The following is a 21,666-nucleotide window of genomic DNA, read 5'->3' as shown; positions in this document are numbered from 1 at the left end:
GATATACATATTGTTTCATAGAGTTTGGTATTTTCATGTATACATTTGCTTTTCAAGTATTTGACAGAGTTCTTTGTTGTTTTTTCACAAGAACTGAGGTATAAAATTGGTGAAAAACAATGTACAAAAGAGAATCGAAACCGTCTTCGTTGTGGATGTCTTCCAAATAGTAAAAAAAAATTCATATAAAATCGACGAGTAGAAGATGGGCCCAACAATTATTTTTCAAGATAAAGTCTAACATGTGAGTAATGTCGCTTTTCCATTAAATTGTAAAATTCATCGGAGGGGTTTTTACGTTTCCCTGTTGGAGTTTTCTGATGATTTTTTCTTTACATCTGTTTTGGCTGCGCCTTTCTTCTTTTTTCTTTCACGATCTTTGTTCATCGGTAAATGAGCTTCATTGGCATGATCAATTTGAGCGTTTTCCACTGCAAAATGTATCAGTTACTCTTTTAATCATAAACATTTAAAAGGCTTGACGATTTCTAGTTTGGGAAATCCCTTTAGTTCTAAATGTCTTCACGAATGCATGCTAGTGGAGTACAATTGCATCTTCTTTGATACATATTCGCTATCGTGTTCGGTATATACTGTACCCTAGTGTTGAAGTGGTGACGATCAAGTTCCTAACGATTGACTGTTCAGAAATTATCCTCAAAGAGAACGGAAAACTACGGTGTGGCAAATCGTCTTTATCGCAATTTTAGTTTTAAACATGTGGGATGACTCATTGATTGAAAAGACGGTGGTGTTGTTGAAGGGTCAGCAGTGAAGTTTCTACAGACGCATTCGAACACTCGCTCACCGACAGAAACGACACAAAGCACTCTACAGTTGCGTGAGGCTGCTCGCAGAGTTCAGAGCTACGCGGGTGCGCGGTTTGGCGGCTCAGCAGTTTTGGTGGTTATTGACTATTCACAACAGCGCGCTCAATAACCACCAAAATCGGAGAGCCGCCAAACCGCGCGCTCGCGCGGCTCTGAACTCTGTGGGCAGCCTAGGCGGTTGCACTCGAGGCGGTGCAGTGGAGCGTTCCAATTAGGATCGAGAAGGAACCTTGCTAGCACCAACCATCGTTGCAGTTCGTGACGGTCTCATCTCGATTCCGACGACTCTGCGCATTGCTTCATATCGTTTTGACTCTACTATACCTAACTAGTGGTGCAATCGCGTAAGCGGCTGGGTGGGGGTGTGGGGGGACTCTCCAGTCGGAATTGAACATACCATTGTGCCCTTGGCGATAAACGGGATCGCAGATAGGTCTCTGAGCCAGGGTCAAGGAGGCTAGTCTGTGATCTTTTGGTTCACCTGATGGATCTCATCAAGTCGTAGTTCAAATGTCCCTATTAGTATATTATAAGGCCACAGTCTATGCAAACATTGCTGCCCCCGCCCTTTACTGCTCAAGTGCGATCTTTGTATGTACATGGAGTGGATTATTTCAATTCCCAATACCAGGCAAGCCTAAACTCATCGTACTGATCTTCGTTGCATCCCAATGCCTCTAGTCCTACCTAGGAGTTAGCAAATCGTTTGTGGAAATAGTATTCAGCACTTTTCAAAACGACACAAATTCATAGGTTACCGATTGAAATTCTGTTAAGCTTATTCCTACTGAGAAATGTTGGTGTATGAGATTAATCAGAGACGCAGAAGTTCTAATCCTACAGATGGGTGTCCACAGTGCACTGCTATATGACTAGAGGTATTACTTACACTGTTCCTTGGTAAAGGTTCCGTATTCGGCCATTTTCACTATGGTGAGTACTTTCGAACAGTTCACATGTATGGCCGCTCCGGCTTTGCAGCTCGACTCTCCAGGTGCAGACCATATCGATAGTGTTCGTGCGCCGAATGACTGCAAGTTGACGGTGATCGATAGACAAAAGCACAGTTTCATGGAAACGCGTTGTTTGTCGCCGCGTCATGTACATTTTTGAAATGCACGATCATTAATCATTTCGTGTCACGGGCAGTGACTACAGTGTAAACAGCCCCGAACATTTTGTTCAGAAAATGTGACCAGTGCAAAACGTGCCTGATATCCTTGTTTCACGGGATTACGACTTCGTATAAGCATTTCCATGCCAAGACCTCTCAGAACTAATTCTGTTTCATCACACATCGGATTAAAGCGGCGACCACGCGCTCCTGAGAAGTGCATAGATGTTGTTGTATTATGGTCTGCAAAACGCGGGATTTTGATGAACCTACCTGCAATTGGTCCTGCGCTTTTGCTTACTACGCTGAAAATCAAATCAGCAGCAATTGTTCCTTTTCTAACGTGATGAATTGGTCGCCTGATGTCCGTGATATCACTGAGTTTAGTCATCTGAAAGACGTACTGTACAGTAGAACTAATTTCTAGTGGCTGATCTAGGTTTTTTGGTGGTTTGAGAGCATTATGTGTTCTAAAACCTCGGGATTTGGAATTTTCGTGTGAATGTAGTCATCGAAGGTGCACGTTACGATGGAACGCATGTATACTTCGAAACTAGCTTTCGGGAATGTTGCATCTTGTGATGGAATTGATGGCGGCAGAGATTCCCAACTTTTTAAATCACAATGGTGACAACACTTGATTTATAGTTCAGTTGAGAATGATTGCATATGATAACGCTGCCCTACAATATGCTTTGAAAATTGTGACATCGGGGACCTTGTGGAGACCATCACCAGCTCATCTCTTCCTTGTGAGCTGTTGCTCGCATTCTGAACGACAGCGTGGAACCAGTAAGCGTCTGCTCTCTGTGCTCTCCTGCTTTTCAGAGTTTTTGCAAATTTCATCGCAATTTAAGTTGAGCGCTTCGCTTTTTTATTTTCTTTCTAAACATGAATTTCGGAAAGAAATACCCTTGGCGTTATTCCGCCATGACAACAGAAAATCGTGTCAGCGATGGTGGCAGCTAACGGTAGATATCCACAAGCTCGTTGAATAACTCCTTCTAGACATCGTGTGACTCGTCGAGAAAAGCGACCCTCAAATAGGCGATGGTTATAGAGAATTTTTTGGAAGTCTCTATGATGTCGCTCACCTCGATGTTCATAGGATATACCTCTGCAGCACCTCGAAGCAAATATACATGATTGGGCATTTGTTTCTGAAATACGTGGGATCAAGGAGACTCCGGAAATACCCTTTTTTATTATCTATTTGTCACAAATAGATAGGCGTCTTACATTCTCGACAGGATGCTTGCGATTATACTAGGGCAGAAAAAGGAGAGGATGTGTGGCAAGCAAGCAAAGAAAGAGATTGCGTTGCAGTAGCGTCGCGGTCGCTAATCGAGCATATTCAGCGATGACTGTAGGATCCGCTCGCACATCGCGAGTCTCCAAAATCCTCCTGCGGGTCGCGCACAGAGAGGACAAATACACACGAATCTTAAACAAAATGAATTCAATCAATTAAAGTTTTATTTAACTGCTTATTTATCATTTCGAATTTTTTTAAACGAAACTATTGACGTTAGTATTAGTCCTTCAACTGGTGTTTCCCCGTCTAATTACAGAGTTACAGCGAGTTTAAGATCGCAACGCATTCCTCGAATCAATCGTAAACTCTATCCTGATTTGGAAGAATAACGTGAAGATATATTATATATAAAAAAGTACTGCTGCAGTAGGGTAATATTGTACAATTTTTGGGTTAACTCCCTATTCTCAACTATTCCTGTATGGATTCTCTCTCATTAAGTTTGGCAGCCTCTAACCGGTAATTCTCTTCTGTCTAGATTTTGGTGGTTAGTTGTTTAAGGGTGATGGACGTTGATGAACCCTCTTGCTTAAGGCAGCATATCATGAAATCGACGATGTTGGAATATATCATAGACAATGTAGAGCTCGGAGTGTTGATCGCGAGTATTAAGGTGACCACACTCGGTTCTCCCACCCCTAGTCCCGAAAAATAGCGTGCGGAATGGCCATAGAGGTCATCTGCATCCCGAACTCTGTGCTATCTATGAGAGGTCGCAGCATCGTCAATTTCGTGATATGCTGCCTTTAAGTTACCAGACAGTGTGCCCACGATCCACAATGTGATTTTCTTACGTTGGACTGGGTTAGTTCTCCACGAAGTGTTAGAGAGACTGAATAATGTGAAACTTTCTGGATTAGAGAAATAGATTTCATGAGAGCACCCCTCACCTATATAGGATATAGTATAGGAGGAAAGGGATCCGTTACCCACAACGGAAGGAACTGCTCTAGTTTTTCCGTCGAGAAAATTAAAAGCGGAATTTTTTGCTTTTTGTTCTGACTCGGACAAAATGTAGTTTCTTTCTCTGGAGCACATCGTGCATGTCAATAAGTAAACTAGAAAAATAAGCAACTATATAAAGCAGTTCTGAATCTACATGTGTGTCTCAATTTTACAGATGTGATTTACATCTACAGGTGATTTTCTCCGAAGATGTCAGTTTGTGGTAAAGAAATGTTTGTCCAGAATTCTGAAATAGTTTGCTTAGACTACCGCCAACAGCCATACTTCTTGGTATTGTACTACTCGTCAAATTTATCTCTCGACTGATTCGAATGCTATTATTTTCGATTGAAACCCTTGAAAATTCGTGAGAAAGACAACTGTATATTTTTAGTAGCCTCAGCTCTGTAGTACTTTAGCCACAAAAACTCTACGATTTATGACACTAAGCACCATTTTGAATGGCTCAAAAAAGTTGTGGATCCTACTCCAACAGCGTGGAATTCTATTGAGCTCCTATAGAGTTCCGCTCACGTGAAAACAGGATGTCTATCCGGTTAAACTTCCACACATTTCTTCCAAGTCGGTGTATTTCCAATTGCTTTGCATCTCCCCTTTATTAATGTCAAACTCTGTTTGAAGTTAGAGATCTGATGGAGTTTTCAGCAAGAAGAAAAAAACTGATTATACTTGCAAACCTTAAGAGCAAAGAGCAACGTGATGGTTTCTAAAGAGTAGTAACGTCCATCCGCAGTGTAGCCACCGAGAAAGAGGACTTTTCTCTTCGGCGGCCATCCATTTGAGTGTAGCCATCGGTATACGGTGCTGCAACTCACAAAAGCTTAATATGTTCCATAGTTATGTTATATAAGAAGTTTTAAATGTTTTATCATGAACTTATATTTATTATTCTGTATTGAACATATTGTGCTGAGTCGTTCTACATTTTTTGGGTTGATTTCGTTGGCCTTTGCCTTCTTATGACTTTTTATTGGTCTTTGTTGTGTGATTGAGAAAGGACCGGTTGAAGGGAGCTCCAGGGAGTTTTTGCTCTCGACTAAAAACCAGTACTCCAATGTTTTACCTTGTCAATCTAATCGTTTCGACAGGTTACACAAAATGAGTCATGGAGATAGTTATGGAATAGATAGGATAGAATTGCTTGAAAAATGAAGAACATGGAAGGAGAGTTCGAAATACTGTAGATTTATTGCCAGAAGAAAGAAATTTGTAAGAAGGCTGTGAATAGGTGTAAGAACAACTTTTTTGGAAAAGTGAAATAGGGGTGGTGGGAACAAGAGGTGGTCGTTTATGGAGTCTATGTGTTCGATTGTGGAAATATAGGTTGGACCATACACGCGTTGACGAAAGGACACCTTTCACTTTTGAACAGTTGGAGGAGGGATCCTCATAACTTGAGCTGCACCCAATGAGCAAGACCCCCTTCATTTGAGGAAGGTTCAGCTCCTCCCTATCGCACCTATGGGTGGACGAAATCTAAAAGATAAATCCTACTATTTCTTCAAATTCGGAATATTTTATGAAATACTTCTTCATCTCGTCTACGCACACTAATGTCCTTTTTTTCTTTTTTTAAGCCGTTTTTTTTACGTGCAAATATAAATGACGCTATAAACTTGATCGATCTCAGTGATTTGTCTTTGGGAGAAGCTATCCATAAAAAAATTATTGGAATTCCTTGTTTGGCTTTTGAGTGTAATGCTTCATTAACCAATAGTATCGACCAGATCGCTTTGACCAATAAGATCGACCAACTATTGTGCCGCAAGGCGAGCGCTCAAAGCAGTATTATTGGCTGGCTCCGCCCAAGACAAGATCACTTGGATGAAGTTTGCGGGTGTCTCTCAAGTCTAACAGTTCGGTTTGTTTTTTCCTTCCGGATCGCGCGAACGCTGGTAACGATGTCTGATGGTTAGAGATGACGACTTCACACTCACGCATAGCTGCCGTCCAGGTTCCCATAGATCCACACATCAGCGGCCAATTGTAGAAGGCTTGGTTCGCGCGAAAGAAGTTGCGATACGGAATCGAACAGATCTCCAACCTATGTTCGACATATTTTTTTTCTCTGACAATACTGAACGAACAATTTCCCACGAACCTCTGTCGGATCGAAATCGAACTCATACGGTCCATGTTCGACCATTTTCATTGCTAGCGAGGAAAGCTTTGTTTGGACCTTACGTTTGACCTCAAACGATTATCAGTTCTTTTTTTTTCAAAATCTTCTCTGTGGTTCAACTTCAATAAATGTTTAAGATCTAGTTACCCTACCCGTTTACAGACAGTAGCGTCTTGTTGAGTTGTGTGCACTTCCAGGAACATATTTGCCTCTTGATCTTCTATAGTTTCGTTCTAAAAAAAACTCGTATGGTGAAAATTCACTTTCTTTCTTCCTAGTTATCTCTTTGAAAGAAGCATACATTTTTACAAGAACACAACGACGAGAAAGTGAAGTGTTCAGTATTGTGAAAACAAAAAGATTCGTTCTATGTCTAATAGTTTAAATGATCGCAAAATTAAAAAAACCATTTGTAAGTTAGAGTCATTCTTTTTTTCTGTTGGGCTAATCCAGTTTTCGAAAGAGTAAGAGAAAATCGGGACGTTATTGCAACTCGAACTTCAAGTTCTGCTAACTCGATTCCCTCATCCCACCGAATATTCAGGATCGTGGCAAGACCACGATGTTGGTATTATTATTTCACATCTGCTCATTCTTCCGCACTATTAATCGTGGCAGAAACAGACCTACAGTGCATTGAGTTTTCTTTTCGCTTATCTGTCTCCGTCCTTAGGTTGCCGCTACAATAAGATGGCGATTTCTAAAGTTAAAGGGGAGTTTCTACTTATTTTGGTTATTCAGTCTTGAGGCCGAAGTGCAGCACAATCGATAAGAGGTTCCGCTGTCTGCACGATTAGTCGGAGGTTCGAATCCGGCCTGCTGCCGACTAGGCCTGAATGTGACTTGCGGAGGCTAGCCGATGTGTCAGGTCAATATTTTTGGCCCCTGCAAGTCACTTTACAGGCCAGTTACACGTTCGTAAACCTCAATATTCTGAATTGAAGTGAAGATGGTGGTGCATGCCAAGGTTATTGATTAACTGCTAACACTTAATCATTTATCCTTTATCCAGTCGTGAAAGTGTAGACTATCTTTAGAACTCGTTAGACAAAACTTTCTGACAAACTCGCTCAGAATTGTTGTGTTGTACTCCTGCACCAGCATCTCTGCTGATTCCAATTTCTTGTGCCGTCGCTTCAAATACGTTCCATGGAATCACCCCAGTGGTTTCTTATCCACCACCCTGACGCCATGGGCTCCTTTTCTCCCTTTCTAACGCTTCCTCTGCCTTAGAGACACCAACTCGACGTTGTGGGACCCACTTCTACGGCCTTCTGACGCCGGTGCATCAATTTGACGAAGTGGAACCTGTTCGACCCCATTTTATCGCATTCTGTACCCGACACACTACACCGATGCTGTCGGACCCACCCGTGCTTTCTGAAATTTCGTTACACACACTCACCAACGCTCTTGACAGAACAAGCTCGTCATTACATAGAACGAAACGTTGGAGCAGCCGAAGATTTAAGGTATCTTGAGTGAGATGAAATGCTGGTTCAGAGGAGGTCAAGGAAATTGTAGCATTCAAGGTTAAAATGTGCTGGCTGGTTTCATTTATTTCCAAATCTCTTTAAAGTGGTGCTGTTTTTTGCGATTTATGTACAACATACCACTGGAAATTTGTAAGCCTGGTTGAAATGTCTTAATGTATCATGTAGCCTGCGAAGCGACGAGAAATTCGGACTGATCATGTAGCATTTGTTAATTTCCTGAAAGATAGTTTATAGTTTCAGAAGCAATGCAGATTCGATAGAAATTTCTTAAAGGCAGCACAGCTCTCTCCAGTGGTCATGAAAAACGGAGTGGGAACGGCGGAGGTTTCTTCCTACGAGATGCGTTAGAATGTGCTACCTTGTACGGATTCCACAGAATCAGGATGCAATCTACAACCCCTCCCTAGCTTTTCCCGCGTACTCCCTCCCACCTCAGATTCGTGATATGCTGCCTTTAAATCATACTATAAGCGGAAGAGCATTCGGCATTTGATCAATCCATTGAGCTTTTTCTGCTCGTTTGAGGCTGTCCTTGCGTCGTTCCTCCAGATGACTGTTCATCAATGGCATTATCGAGACAGTGACTAACAGGAGAAGAATAAGAAACGGTAATGCATTTCTGAAGTCGTTCTGAGATAATTCCATCAAACGTACTTGCTGAAAATGTGGAAATGAGGGTTATATGCGTTACTAATATCATTGCCATATTTACGCGTTTCTTACCGCAAATACCGGCTCCTCCACTTCGTTACAGTAATCATCCATGCAGCACATTAAGGCTCCGTGCAATTTCATCTGTAATTGGCGAGTACATGAACAAGTTAAGCTTAAAAACTTCTTGATCTGTAGGAGTTTGTGTTAAGAGCTACAGTTTCAGAAACGAAATCTCCAAATTTCGAAAATGTTTGAATTTATTTGATGTAACCGTTGGCACAGATAGAGTCCCGTTTGTTGGCGGAGTTGCGGTTTCCTTCCGCCTTCTGCTGCCTCAAAAGCAGCTCTGGTGTTTCGTGCTCTTCCCTGTCTCACACCAGATTCCGGGCGCAGAACAAGTAGTTTGTCGATTGGTTCGGAAAGGAGGCATGAGTTCAATTCGTGAACAACGCAATATCGACATGGATCCACATCTTTCTCTCATCGTGAAGCAAAGGTACTCAGTGTTAGTTTTTACTTGCGGTAAGTGATGGTTATTCCCTTAAGTGTGGTGCATGTGTCCGTGATTCATTATTCCTAGCAATATGTGAAGATTTAACTAGCTGACCATTATCTCGTTATTCGAAATATGAATTCGATTCGATTTACTATCGATCAGTCGCGCAGTCACAGTAAATAGCCAATTTCAACCAGATCACAACTCACGTTCTTGACTTGGAATATTGAAACAGTCCCCTTTCGTGTGGCGGCGCGTCTACGAGTCTGGTTGCTACGCCTTTAATCTACTTGTACCAGATCCACTCAGACCTTTGAGTATGCTCTCTGGACGCGCATGAGCTGTGGAACTTCCAGAATTATATCGCGGAAGTTGCGCAGATATTGCGAAAAGGTGCTGTTTCCCAGCACACTGTCAAAGCCCAACTCATGTAAGTCGGATACCTGGAGGAAGCATGGAACCTTTGGTAACAACTATTCCTTTTGTTGCGCTGAAGTGCTGGAGTGCTGAGTGTCGACCTGAGGTATTCGGATTACTTGGTGTCGCTAAGCAGGCCAAGCGAGACCCTATGTCTCGCAGGATATCGAGCAGAGAAGAATAGATGGATTTTGTGCGAGCGCTCAATTCGAGAAGATCCAATAGAGATGTGCTCGAGAACCTAGATGATGACGAGCAACCGCATCAAGCCCGCTGCTTGAGTCGAGTAGGGCAGCTACTGTGTGGACGTCATTGACATCAGTCATCTAAATGAGGAGCGTTGTATTTCGAACACAGAGTAGACTTGACAGCAAATAGTACTGACTCGAAAATCGATCTCTATCCAACCGCTCAATCATTCTCAAAGATTGTTTGGGGAGATTTGGTTAGTACAATTGTTCATCGTACAATATTTCAACAAAGATGAATACAACAGATCCTGATGTGGAGAAATCGCAGATATTAAGTATAGGCGATGAACCCTCGGAAACCTTACATAATTCTCTGGTCGCCTAATGTTGATTCAATGTTCTTTGAGATGAGAACCGTTCTCTTTGCATTGTGATGAAGCAGACTCCGAGTTTCTTTTTTGTCGTTGAGGCTTGGCATCTTCTCTATCGCACTTATCGGAATGCCAATATTCTCAAACTCTGCCAAATTCTCAAGCTTTCGATACAAAGAATGGATATAGTCAAAAGAACATGAAGCTCGGTGCAGTTGCGTAAACGACTCGCTCGAAGTGGTGCGGTGGAGTGTAGCAGTGAGATTTGAGCGGACACCATTGCTAGTCCCACTCATCGCCGCAGTTGACGGTTTTCCTTCGAGCGTTCCGGGGCGCTATTTTCTTCAACGAGTTCGATTGGAGCGCACCAGCCTTGTGCACGAGCTGCATCTTCCGGACCGTTTTTTTACGGCAATTAGGAAGAAATCACAAAATCAAAATCGTCGTAGAACATGGACGGAATCACAATTCTCTCCATGTTCTACGACCCCGTATAACCAGATTCGTGGGGTGGTGCGGATTTCAGGTGGGTTATGCCTATACGAGCTCACTATGCTCCACTGCGCCCTTTCAGCCAGCAACTGATTTTTAATACTACCGATCATGGTTGACGCAAGAAACCCTGCAAATCCGTCTTACTGCTCCTGTATAATTAACTGTATTCCATATTACAGTCAACGTGAGGTTCAAGTACCTTACTTTATCTCCTTATATTGTGTTTCAGACGAACCAGTAATAACCTTTTACCTTCCTGGGAAACAGCTATTGAATAAGTTAGTACCCACATTTTTTGCAAGGTTTTGACAAAGGTGGTCTGACTAACGAGCCTCTTTGAAATTTGATCCCTCAGCCCTTTTTTTTTTTTGGTTACACAAATTTTTTTTTTGGTTTTTTTTTCGTTCTGGTTAACAAAAATTTCGGTTCGACGGTTGTAGTCAGTTCTGAAGTGAGGTGATTGCGATAGCGAAGTGAACTGAGGAGCGTTGTATTTCGTTTGGGGGGGGTTGGGAAGGGAGGGGGGGGGGGAGGGTTTATTAAAGATACCAGACTTAAAAGCAAATAGTACTGACTCGAAAATCGATCTCTATCCAACCGCTCAATCATTCTCAAAGATTGTTTGGGGAGATTTGGTTAGTACAATTGTTCATCGTACAATATTTCAACAAAGATGAATACAACAGATCCTGATGTGGAGAAATCGCAGATATTAAGTATAGGCGATGAACCCTCGGAAACCTTACATAATTCTCTGGTCGCCTAATGTTGATTCAATGTTCTTTGAGATGAGAACCGTTCTCTTTGCATTGTGATGAAGCAGACTCCGAGTTTCTTTTTTGTCGTTGAGGCTTGGCATCTTCTCTATCGCACTTATCGGAATGCCAATATTCTCAAACTCTGCCAAATTCTCAAGCTTTCGATACAAAGAATGGATATAGTCAAAAGAACATGAAGCTCGGTGCAGTTGCGTAAACGACTCGCTCGAAGTGGTGCGGTGGAGTGTAGCAGTGAGATTTGAGCGGACACCATTGCTAGTCCCACTCATCGCCGCAGTTGACGGTTTTCCTTCGAGCGTTCCGGGGCGCTATTTTCTTCAACGAGTTCGATTGGAGCGCACCAGCCTTGTGCACGAGCTGCATCTTCCGGACCGTTTTTTTACGGCAATTAGGAAGAAATCACAAAATCAAAATCGTCGTAGAACATGGACGGAATCACAATTCTCTCCATGTTCTACGACCCCGTATAACCAGATTCGTGGGGTGGTGCGGATTTCAGGTGGGTTATGCCTATACGAGCTCACTATGCTCCACTGCGCCCTTTCAGCCAGCCGCTTACGAAACTGCAGCGAGACAATAGAACATCAAAGGCATCACCCCACGAATCTGGGGTGGTACGGATTGCAGGTGGGCAATGCCTATAGGGAGGGGGGTGATTCCGTCCATTTCTTCCTGATTTCCGTAAGAAACGGCCCGGAAGATGCGGCTTCGAGCGTTCCGGACACTATTTTCTACAACGAGCTCGGTTGGAGCGCGCCAGCCTTGTGCAATTAGGAAAAAATGGACGGAATCACTCTCCTCCTCATAATCTACGACTCCGTATAGGCATAATCCACATGAAACCCGCACCACCCCAGATTCGTGGTGTGATGTCTTCAATTGTTGTCGATACTACATAGATCAACATTATACATAAATGACGGTTTTTGAATGCAACTAAACATAGTCTTTGGCGTAGTCATTATTTCATTTCTGTCCACATCACGACCATCTCTTGCCGATATCGCGATATATTGTGTTGATAAGACCGAATACCGAGCCTTTGGTGGTTTTTTGGTCCTCTTCATCACTTAACTTTATGGTAGGTATTTCGCATTTTAGGCATAGGCCCCCTACGTATCTAGTAAGTGAGGCAAGAAAATCCATAGTTGGTAATTAAGTATGCGGTCGTCTGCCTACCTAGAATGTGAATGAGACGAATTCTGCTGAAAATCTATAGGAAAAAAATCCCTCTAAAATGGTTGCATACCCCATTGAAAGTGATATCCGTGCTGGAAAAGTAATAATCTCCGTAATCGATGCATTTTTGTGGCAACTGTTCAGCAAACACACAACCGTAATACGTTTTGCTGGCCGTTTTTTCTGTAGATCTGCAACATAATATAAATATCTGAAGGATGGACGATTGATTTTGTAGGTCTTCATCTCACAAGTACTTATATAATTCGTATGTGCTTACGGAACCACGATGTAGACGCAAAAGGGGAAGATTTGCGCTCCTGGATAGCGGTTGCAAGTTGTATAATTGAAGTATCCTGTGTATGGATCCTTCCCGTTGGCGCAAATGATTCGATCCTTGAAAAATAAGATTTATCGAACCGAATTCCCTATCAGCTTACTGAATATTAGCTGTAACGGTGGTGATTTGAATGCATCTAGTGGAGCCTTAAGTAGATATTGTCCCTTTGTGATTTGCAGCTCTGATCTGGCTCTGAATCCCTGTGAAGGAACGCAGTGATACCTCTACGATCACGAGCTCTGATTTGAACTAGCACTCAGGTGTATGGTGGGGTCAAAATAGCCTGGAACTCGGTGCAGATGCGTAAGCGGTCGAGCTTGAAACGCGTAGTGGGTAGGACATGGCTGGAGCCCTTGCTAAACTTTTCCATTGTTCTCTTCAGGTGCGGCATGGAAAGTCACGCATACCGAGCCAACTTGTAGCGTTTGATTCACCTTTACAAATGCATTGATTCGTTGCCAAACGAGTTCAGAAGACGACGAGTACAGAACGACGTGCTTGCTGAAACGTATGCAAGGACTTTCTCCATTTTGGCAGAAGGCTCGCACTTGCCGCTTCGTGCTTCCGTTTCTCGATCCTTCTTAGTATGGAGGTGCTGCGCTGCAAGACTTAAAGAGAGGTTTCAGTTGTCACGATCATCATCGCAGCTATCCATTTTATGTTGGGTCATGCTGACACAAATATTTGTAAATGATAACGTTGTCCGTACAGAAGTTGTAGTTCACAGAAGCGACGGTCTCGCAGTCGCCCCTCTTCCAATTGGTGATTATCGACCAAACTCCACCTAGCCATGGAGTCACCAGGTGGTAGAGATAAGCACCTACTGATGCAGCACATGAGTCCTTCATCACTTCTGCGAACTTTGCTGACAGCCTAAAGTCCTGTTTTGATAAACATATTCTTACTTGTTATTACGGCTAACGTTTCGGCGTCGTCACTTTCGTCAGCAGAGCCTCAGTACCCCAGTGGTCGTGATATTAGCGGAGTACTGTCTGATGGGACTGCTTTGCTCGGTTATAAGTTGAGGTTTAATGCTAGCTATGTTCAGTAATTTGTACTATTGTGTGTATCTGTAATCTTTTTTCATATGCACACTGTTGCGTATTAATATGCGTGTAGATATCAGACAAGGTTCACACTGTGTGTCGTAAGCTGTCAGAGATGTCAGAGAGCTAAAACAAAACTTCAAAGCATGCTTATCGAACTAAGTAAGCTGGTATTGTGGCAGACGCGTTGCGCTGATCGATTATATGCAGTATATGGCGTCAGTTTCGTGATGTACTACCTATAATCGATGGAAACACCAGAAAAACATAGAGGTCGAGTTGTAGATTACGAAAACGAGCGTTTCTACTCTCGTCTCTCTTTAATCGTTGCAAAAAACAATGTGAAAGACGGATTTCTTTCCTATGAAATCAGTTGCAATGCGTCACTCTTGTGCACGCGTTGCGTACACGAGCGAGCGGTCCAAGTTCAATGAAGTCTCGTCGCCACCCTATTAAAGTAAAACCAATGAATAGGCGGCTGAAGAGACCGATGTTTGTACAAGGGTACACGTTTTAGCATACCTCCTAAGAAATAAAGTGGTTCGCATGCCGTGTTTTTAAGACAACTAGGGAAATTTCACGGAGTCGTGTTCGTTTCCGTTATATAAAACCCAAAACTCTACGTCTTCCCTTGAGATTCCGTACTATGTCATTTTCGTGATACGGTGACTTTAAATACACTTGAGACCCGATTGGAGCGTGTTCTATCCCGTTGATCATTTATATGCTGCAATGAAGTGGAATGTATTCGATGCGAGTAAAATAGAGTGCGGTCACGAAAAAGTGCAGTTGTGAGCCGTTCCATTTTATCACTAATCAAACACGTCAGACTTCGCAATAAACCGACTTAGGACTAGGGGTGTAGTTCACGAGTTTAGTATAGCGCAGATTCGGAGGGAAATGAGCACCATTGCGTTCAATTTTCCCCGATTATAAAGAAGAACAACGTTGAAAATAGCCTTGTTACACCGGATCTTTCTAACCTGAAAACTATGAAATACGAAATGAAATGCCTTGGGAAAGTTCCGCTCTTAGATAATGACTTGTTAGCAGGCTTACATGTTTGCTCTAGCATTTCTTTTCCTTGTTTGGGAGCTTTTGTGGAGGTATCAGGCGAGAACGTTACAAGTATATATCAATCTACCTCTCCCGAGCATCTAATGATTCGTATGCTATGTAAATACGACAACAAAGGATGGCAGAAATTACAGCAACCGACATTAAGGGAATCGCTTGAACCACTGGATGCTTTTAGGGAAAGCTTGAGATATATTTGCAACCTTCCTACCTGATATCTCCCTTAAAGCAAACTAGCAAGAACATGTAAGAACAAACATGTAAGCCTGCAAGCAAAGTACTATCTGAAAGCGGAGCTTTTGCGAGGTTGGTACTATACACGCTCGTCGAGGCTCCTGAGCAGCATACTGACTTTCGGTTCGCTCGCGGAAGCGGTGAGAAGCCGACGCAAACAGATGTGATCCAATATTAATTGCCTCATAGGTGGATTCGGTGCAAAAAGGCAGCCTCAACTTCGTTTCTCCGGACAATACGGGAGGGGAATTGATCGCACTTTTACGCCTAATCTATACCCCCACCCTATCTCTTCGTGGGATGAGCCATACACCTTCAGTTGTGTGGTACGCTGCCTTTTAATGACGTGGAAGAGGTATACCAGCAACCTGCGTTGAAACTCCAGAAAACGTTTTTGAGACTACTCTTCTTTGAGTTTGAGGTGTCAGCGAAGTTATTGAGTTTTTTGGTGTTTAAGAGGGTTTACTTGCCGGCAAGAACTGACACGTTGAGCATCTTTCTGAAATCCATGGCTTAAGCTGGCAAAACTCCCTATGGTGCCGGGATTGATGAACTGTTCTGTGCTATCCAATCTGATTGAGCATAGGCACGTTCTCACGAACAACTTACTCAACTTACCAACATTAACAAGTCATCCGGTGCGTAGCCGTGTACTTCGTAATGTGGTAAAAGCAGAAGAGATGCTAATGCAACTGTTAGCCACATGATAGGTGAAAGAGTAGTGGTTCTTCCGAAATCTCTGGGTTTTTAAAGTGAGAGATATCAAGTCTTATCATTGGCAGTATAACGGTTACCTGTTCTATTCGAAATAGATAGAAGTGTACTTACGGGTGATAACAGCTAGATCAAAAACGCGAAAACACTTTCAAATCATTGTCGGAAAGTTTAGAATTCAACCAAGAATATTAGGAGCGATGAATATAGAAGATTATAAAGATTCTTTAGACTAATAGCAGAAGCGGCTGCTTCGAATTCATGCCAAACAGTGATGTTGTATTTTTCGTAGTTTTGTCTGTTAATTTTTACAATTTTGGTGTGATGCTATAACATATGCAGAAGCTGTAGCGCAGTGATACATGTTTAAGAGGAATCGTTGGCGCCATCAGCTTTGGCAAGGGAGCACACCCTCATTGCCAGAAGAGCAGCGAACGCGGACTCTTAAGCTTCAGCCAGATTTTGTTCTGGCAAAAAACATACCTTTGTCAGGTATCCGAAAATCTAGAGCTGTCTGGGACATCACATTCTATTTCGACCACCACCCAGTTCGTGTCAGCTTGATGGTACGGTTTCAGAAAAGGAGTCATGAAGCTCAATATCAAGCAATCCTCGACTTGGCAGGCCTAAAAGATGGTGAATGCAGAGAGAAGTTTGATCAGCATTGGATTACGGACCAAGGAGAGATTAGATGACGCTGACTCTTTAAATACATTCAAAACGCTGCGAAAACGCTCCCGGATTTAGCACCGAAGAAGAAGTTTGCTTTTGGATCTGCTGAGACAAGATCCACGTACAATTCTGTATGTGTAGCCGCACTACTGCTAACTTCGCCCTGGACTGTATCCAAAAAAATGAAGGATGGAAAATCTGGCGGAGACGATGTAATTAGAGCGGAAATGCTAAAATTTCTTCTTCCTGAGAATTGTGAGATGACAAAAATCATCCGTCTAATATGGACAAAAGCATACCTGACTCGTGGAGACACGCTATCATTATTTCTCTTCACAAGCAATCCGTCACTGAACCCAAGAATTATCTAATACCACTGCTGCGTATAACGTAGAAGTTTTGGAGCAGATTGTCTTAGATCGGCTTATGAAACATCGCGAAGAAACCACCCGCCGGACTTCGCCCTGGCTGATAGACGATGGATCAGGTGTTCAGAATCGTTTAAACTTTCTGAACGCTTAGGTGTCTAGAAGGGATGATGTAGCGCAGTCCGTGAGACGTTCCGCAGAACCTGCAGCATTATCCATTTTCAATTTGATTTCGGTTCCGAACCAGCGCTAACCAAGCCTTTATTCTCTCCAAGGTCGAATAATTTTTCGTCATTCCTTTAAACATTGAAGTATACATCTCCACAAGGACGGGTGTAGTGCAGCGGTTAGAGGTTCCGCTTCGTGCACGATCGATCGGAGGCTCGAACCCGCCCTAGTGCTCACCAAGCCTTTCATCCTTCCGGAGTTGATAAATTGGTACCAAAATTGTGTAGGAGGATAAAAACACTGGCTTGACACATCGGCTAGCCTCCGTAAGTCATTGTATAAGCCAGTTACACGTTCGTAAACCTCAAACGACTCTGAATTGAAGTGAACGTGGGGGCGCATCCCAAGCGGATTGATTAACGCCAGAAACTTTACCCTTTATCCCTTATGTCCGAGCATTGTCGTAATGAGTAATAACGAGAGTAGCATATAGCAGATTACTCTAAGCTGGTCCCACAAGATCCACAGCATTAGCTTATTTCCATGAATATCCGGTTTGGCCTTTGAAGATGATGCATGGCCGGGCTGACCCAACGATGTTCTGCGCTTTAGGTTGTCAGTGTGGATCCACTCCTCCTCCCCCATCATGATTCGATGCAAAAAACCTTTCTGATTTTGTCTTTGAAGCAGTTGTTCGCACGTGAGAATTGGCGTTCGACATATCTTGGCGAGCTACTCTTGAGTTTGATATGAGTATTATTATTCCTATTAGTCTGATAAGGGCTTTACCTCAGCGTCTTTAAAGTTTACGGGCCTCCCTTAGCGTTTTTTGTCACTGGTGTCTAACTCGTCAATTTTAAAACCTCTGAATCACTACTTACATGTTTTTTATTTATGGAATTGTGTTTTGGCACAAAGGTTGACATAGTTATAGTACAAACAAACTAGATTATTCACACTTCAGCCAAATTGCGTATACTAATTCTTAGAGAGAAATGATGTGGTGCTAGTTACGCCATCTTTTGTGAATCCCTTAAAACTTATTTTTACCCTCAATAGTAATATTCGCTTTTAGCTGCACGAAACTACTACATGTTGTTAAGCTTGTGTCGAAATTAGGTGCAGCCTGTGGACTACGTCTACATCATGATAAGTGCAAACAAACATATGTCTCCTCAAGACACTCAGCGGAAATTAGGGTGTACGGGTAATCTATTGAACTCGTGAATGTGTTCTGTTATTTGGGCTTTATGCTGAAAAACGATGCTTCATTCGAGAGAAATATTCGGCAGAGATGCGCTAAAGCCAATTCAGCATTCAATTCATTGACCAAGTGCCTATGTTCGCTGTGGTCGATCCCCATCCTCAACGAAGTCAAGCTGCGAATCTACCTATCCGCAATTCACTTCGTCATGGTGTACAGATCGGAGAATTGGGCAGCGCATTCGACGACGATGGAGTAGCTTGATTCCATGGAGAGAAAGCTGTTTAGACGACTGCTAGGTTACTCCTGCCTGATGGGGTGCTATAACCAAGAACTTTACTCGTAAGTGGATATAGTGTACAGGTGGATGACGCGTTGAAAACATCAACATCTTGACCGGTTTTCTGTAGTAGGCACAGAAAACCGTCTTCGCTTTCTTAGTTACGTCATGAGGATGTCCTCTGACGGTCTTCTCCAGTTTGCCCCAAGTAAGCTCCCAGACCCGGACTCAAGGGCATCACCCAACGAATTTGGGGCGGTAGAGTTTCAGGTATGTTATGCCAATACGAGTTCATGGATTGTGGGGATAAGGCTGATTCCGTCCATTTCTCCCTGTATTAGTAGAACGAACGTCCTGGAATGCTGTTTCTTATGACGACTTCTGTTGCAATGCGCAACGTTTGCGCCCCACCCCACCCTACGATTCGTCGAAAACGCAATCGAGCGAATCGCAGGCGGAAGGGTGCAGGATTGGCGCGCTGCAATAGAGGACGTTTAAGAAACAGCATTCCGGGGTCGTCCGTTTCCAGAGATACAGGGAGAAATGGACGTACACCTGATTCGTAAGAAATCAGACAAGAGGTAATTGCTTTGGAAATTCGTTCAGGACAGTCACTGATAAATCTGGATTGGTCCAAATTCACATGAAGTAAACAAATTTTCAGCTTCGGTTCTATTTCTTTCAGTTATATTCTTGAACTTTAAGTACTATCCAAGTGAATCTTATAAGTTCTCCTTTTCAACATCGATAGTTCACAGAAGTGTTTTACTAGAACACTTTGCGGAGAGATGGCAAAAGGAAGGTAGTGCTCAAAACTATGGTTAGTGGCCAATCAAAATTGTACTCGGGGCTTTGGAACTTGTAGTTCTGCGTGGAAGGTTTTACTTCCAATATACATTACTTGTTTATTCCATACTTATCTCTAGTAATTCCTTCTTTTCTTGATCAAGCCTTCGGTAATCCTTCGCAATCCCAACACCTCAATATTGTTTGGTATTTCTTCATAAAAATCCATCGATCTCGTTCATTGGAGTTGAGTTCAAATGAAAAGAGTATTAACAGTCTTAGGTAATATAAACTACGTTTCTTTACTCAAATATGTTGTTTTTACTCAAGAAAGTCCCAGATTTACTCCTTTTTTGTGATATTCATCGGAAATCTTAGACCTTTATTTTTTTTTACTAACATTTTCACTATGAAATAGTGAAACGGGCTGACGACAACTGTAACTAAGAACCTTCATGTTCACCTTTATTACATATAAAGCTTTATTGCCTAAATTTTACAGCGGTGCGCATTCTCCTTTGCAAATCGCGCCCTGACGGTCCTTCTGAACTGGTTTCAAGTCGTCACCAACCTTGTAGGTGACACGTCCGATACCGTCCAGTGTTACCTGAAAATTCAAAGCTTCATGGATTGCTAGAAACTGAGAGGGGGTCTGAGATTCCCGCTGCAGTCAACTAACCTTTACAGTATGGGCAGGTTTGCCAGCCTCATCGAAAGTTGCGATCTCCCAATCCTTCAAGCCGCATTCGTCTGCTTTCTGTTGGAATGTGTTCTTCTGGAGTTTCTTCGAATATGACCACCTGCAAAAATATTTATAATAATTAATGAATAACAAATAAATGATGAACAAATATTGATCTACACATGACATATGCATGTATGTGTACTCCTGATTAGTTTTACTGCCTCATGTGTCGCTGAATTTGTGTATTTCGACGCTCTTGCGCTAATAAAGACAGAGAAAATATCCAAAGCATCGAGTACGGGACCTTTTTGTGATGTTGCGCCATTTGATCACTACATTTAGGCGAACCTATATTTGCCTGAAAATTTATGTGGAGCCAGAGTTGTCTGCAATACTCGGCATAAAATTAGTTTTTGAAAGAAGCACAACTTTCGAACTTTTATATGTGTTTCACGTATCCCAGAATTGTTTGAACTCTCTTACATTGATCGAACAAAGCTGGTAAGTATTTTTTGACATTAAAATTAAACTGTTAAAATAAGTTAAGTTAAAAACAAAAAATTAGGTGCTTAATGTTGATTCCATTATTTGTTCTTTTGTTTTATTTCCAGTATTATCTCTTATATTTTATTTTTTATTGATTCTAAATTACTTTTCTCTCACGACAGCCAAGACCGGCAGTACAAGCACAGGATTTAGAAGTAACAAATTTTTTGCAAAATGTCTGCGCCAACCATGCATATTTGAAGAGTTAGTTGATTTATGTATATTTGTTATATTGTATTCCGTTTCTAACCCCGATAATGGATAAGAGGACTCCAAAACTATAACAGAAGCGAAGTTCTACTGCATGCCTTAATCCAGAAATATAATTTTTTTTTCCAAACAACAAACTTTTCGCTCTTCTTTCCGTTGCTGGCCGTCACTTGAGCTCCGAACTTCTTGTCAGTGTCCGATTTGACGTGGACAATAATATCACATGCCAAAGCACAGGAGATCAGAGCGAGGAGCAGGAGTGCAGATTGCATTCTGGAATTCCCCTTTCGATGATACTATGCTATTTGCGATCGAGAGGACAAATGACATTACAGCTAATACTTATGGGAGCAATATAAGGTACAATAGGAAAAAGATCCAGGAACAATGAGAGAATTAATCTCATTCAGGTGTTGTTTTGCTGCGTTTGTTGTCGTATTCAGCCCATTTAAATTTACAAAGCTTGGATGAGCATAGGAATAATATTAAATTAGAATTTGTGATCATGTGTCCAGTACATTCACGAGGATGTCCTGGAATATGCAGTAAGGTCAAAATGACCTGAAGTTCGATGCGACTGCGCTCGAAATGGCGCATTGGAGCGAGATCGGTTACGATCAAGGTGGCGACATCGCCAGCTTCACTCGCAGTGCAGCGATGAATGGAGCTAGCGAGGGTCCCAGGTCTATAACCACCGCTCGCTTCCATATACCGCTTCGAGCGCAGGCACCAGTTTCCGCAACTGCGCGGAGTTTCGAGTCCGATTTTGACCCATTAGAGGTTAGCGAGATTCGAGTCCTAGTTATCAAAATGTCAAAGTCCCAAACTACAACTTTAGAAAAAACAGTCGCAAATTTGTCGCTATCCGCAGGGCATTATTCACGAATGAAGCAGCGTTTTTTCACCGCATA

The 21,666-nt window shown here is 42.4% G+C and overlaps 2 protein-coding genes across 2 annotated transcripts; both read right to left on the bottom strand.

Moving 5' to 3' along the window:
* Positions 1 to 294: 294 nt before the first annotated feature.
* On the bottom strand, positions 295 to 15,827 carry RB195_015357 (uncharacterized protein; the record flags this gene model as incomplete). Its single annotated transcript, XM_064206026.1, has 16 exons — positions 295 to 431; positions 1,720 to 1,861; positions 2,042 to 2,154; positions 2,218 to 2,335; positions 2,857 to 2,982; positions 3,039 to 3,104; positions 4,903 to 5,029; positions 6,163 to 6,269; positions 6,327 to 6,416; positions 6,500 to 6,580; positions 7,961 to 8,059; positions 8,309 to 8,500; positions 8,567 to 8,638; positions 12,496 to 12,616; positions 12,706 to 12,821; positions 15,741 to 15,827. 16 exons carry the CDS (start codon positions 15,825 to 15,827, stop codon positions 295 to 297), a joined length of 1,794 nt encoding a protein of 597 aa, XP_064061907.1.
* A 3,983-nt stretch (positions 15,828 to 19,810) lies between these two features.
* RB195_015356 (uncharacterized protein) lies at positions 19,811 to 21,027 on the bottom strand (the record flags this gene model as incomplete). Its single annotated transcript, XM_013445741.1, has 3 exons — positions 19,811 to 19,921; positions 19,994 to 20,114; positions 20,894 to 21,027. The coding sequence occupies 3 exons, from the start codon at positions 21,025 to 21,027 to the stop codon at positions 19,811 to 19,813; spliced, it is 366 nt and encodes a 121-aa protein (XP_013301195.1).
* Positions 21,028 to 21,666: the final 639 nt, after the last annotated feature.

This window comes from Necator americanus, chromosome V, assembly GCF_031761385.1.
Source record: "Necator americanus strain Aroian chromosome V, whole genome shotgun sequence".
Lineage (NCBI taxonomy): Eukaryota > Metazoa > Nematoda > Chromadorea > Rhabditida > Ancylostomatidae > Necator > Necator americanus.
The sequence above is the reverse complement of the archived record's forward strand: the minus strand, read 5'-3'. Positions and strand labels throughout refer to the sequence as shown.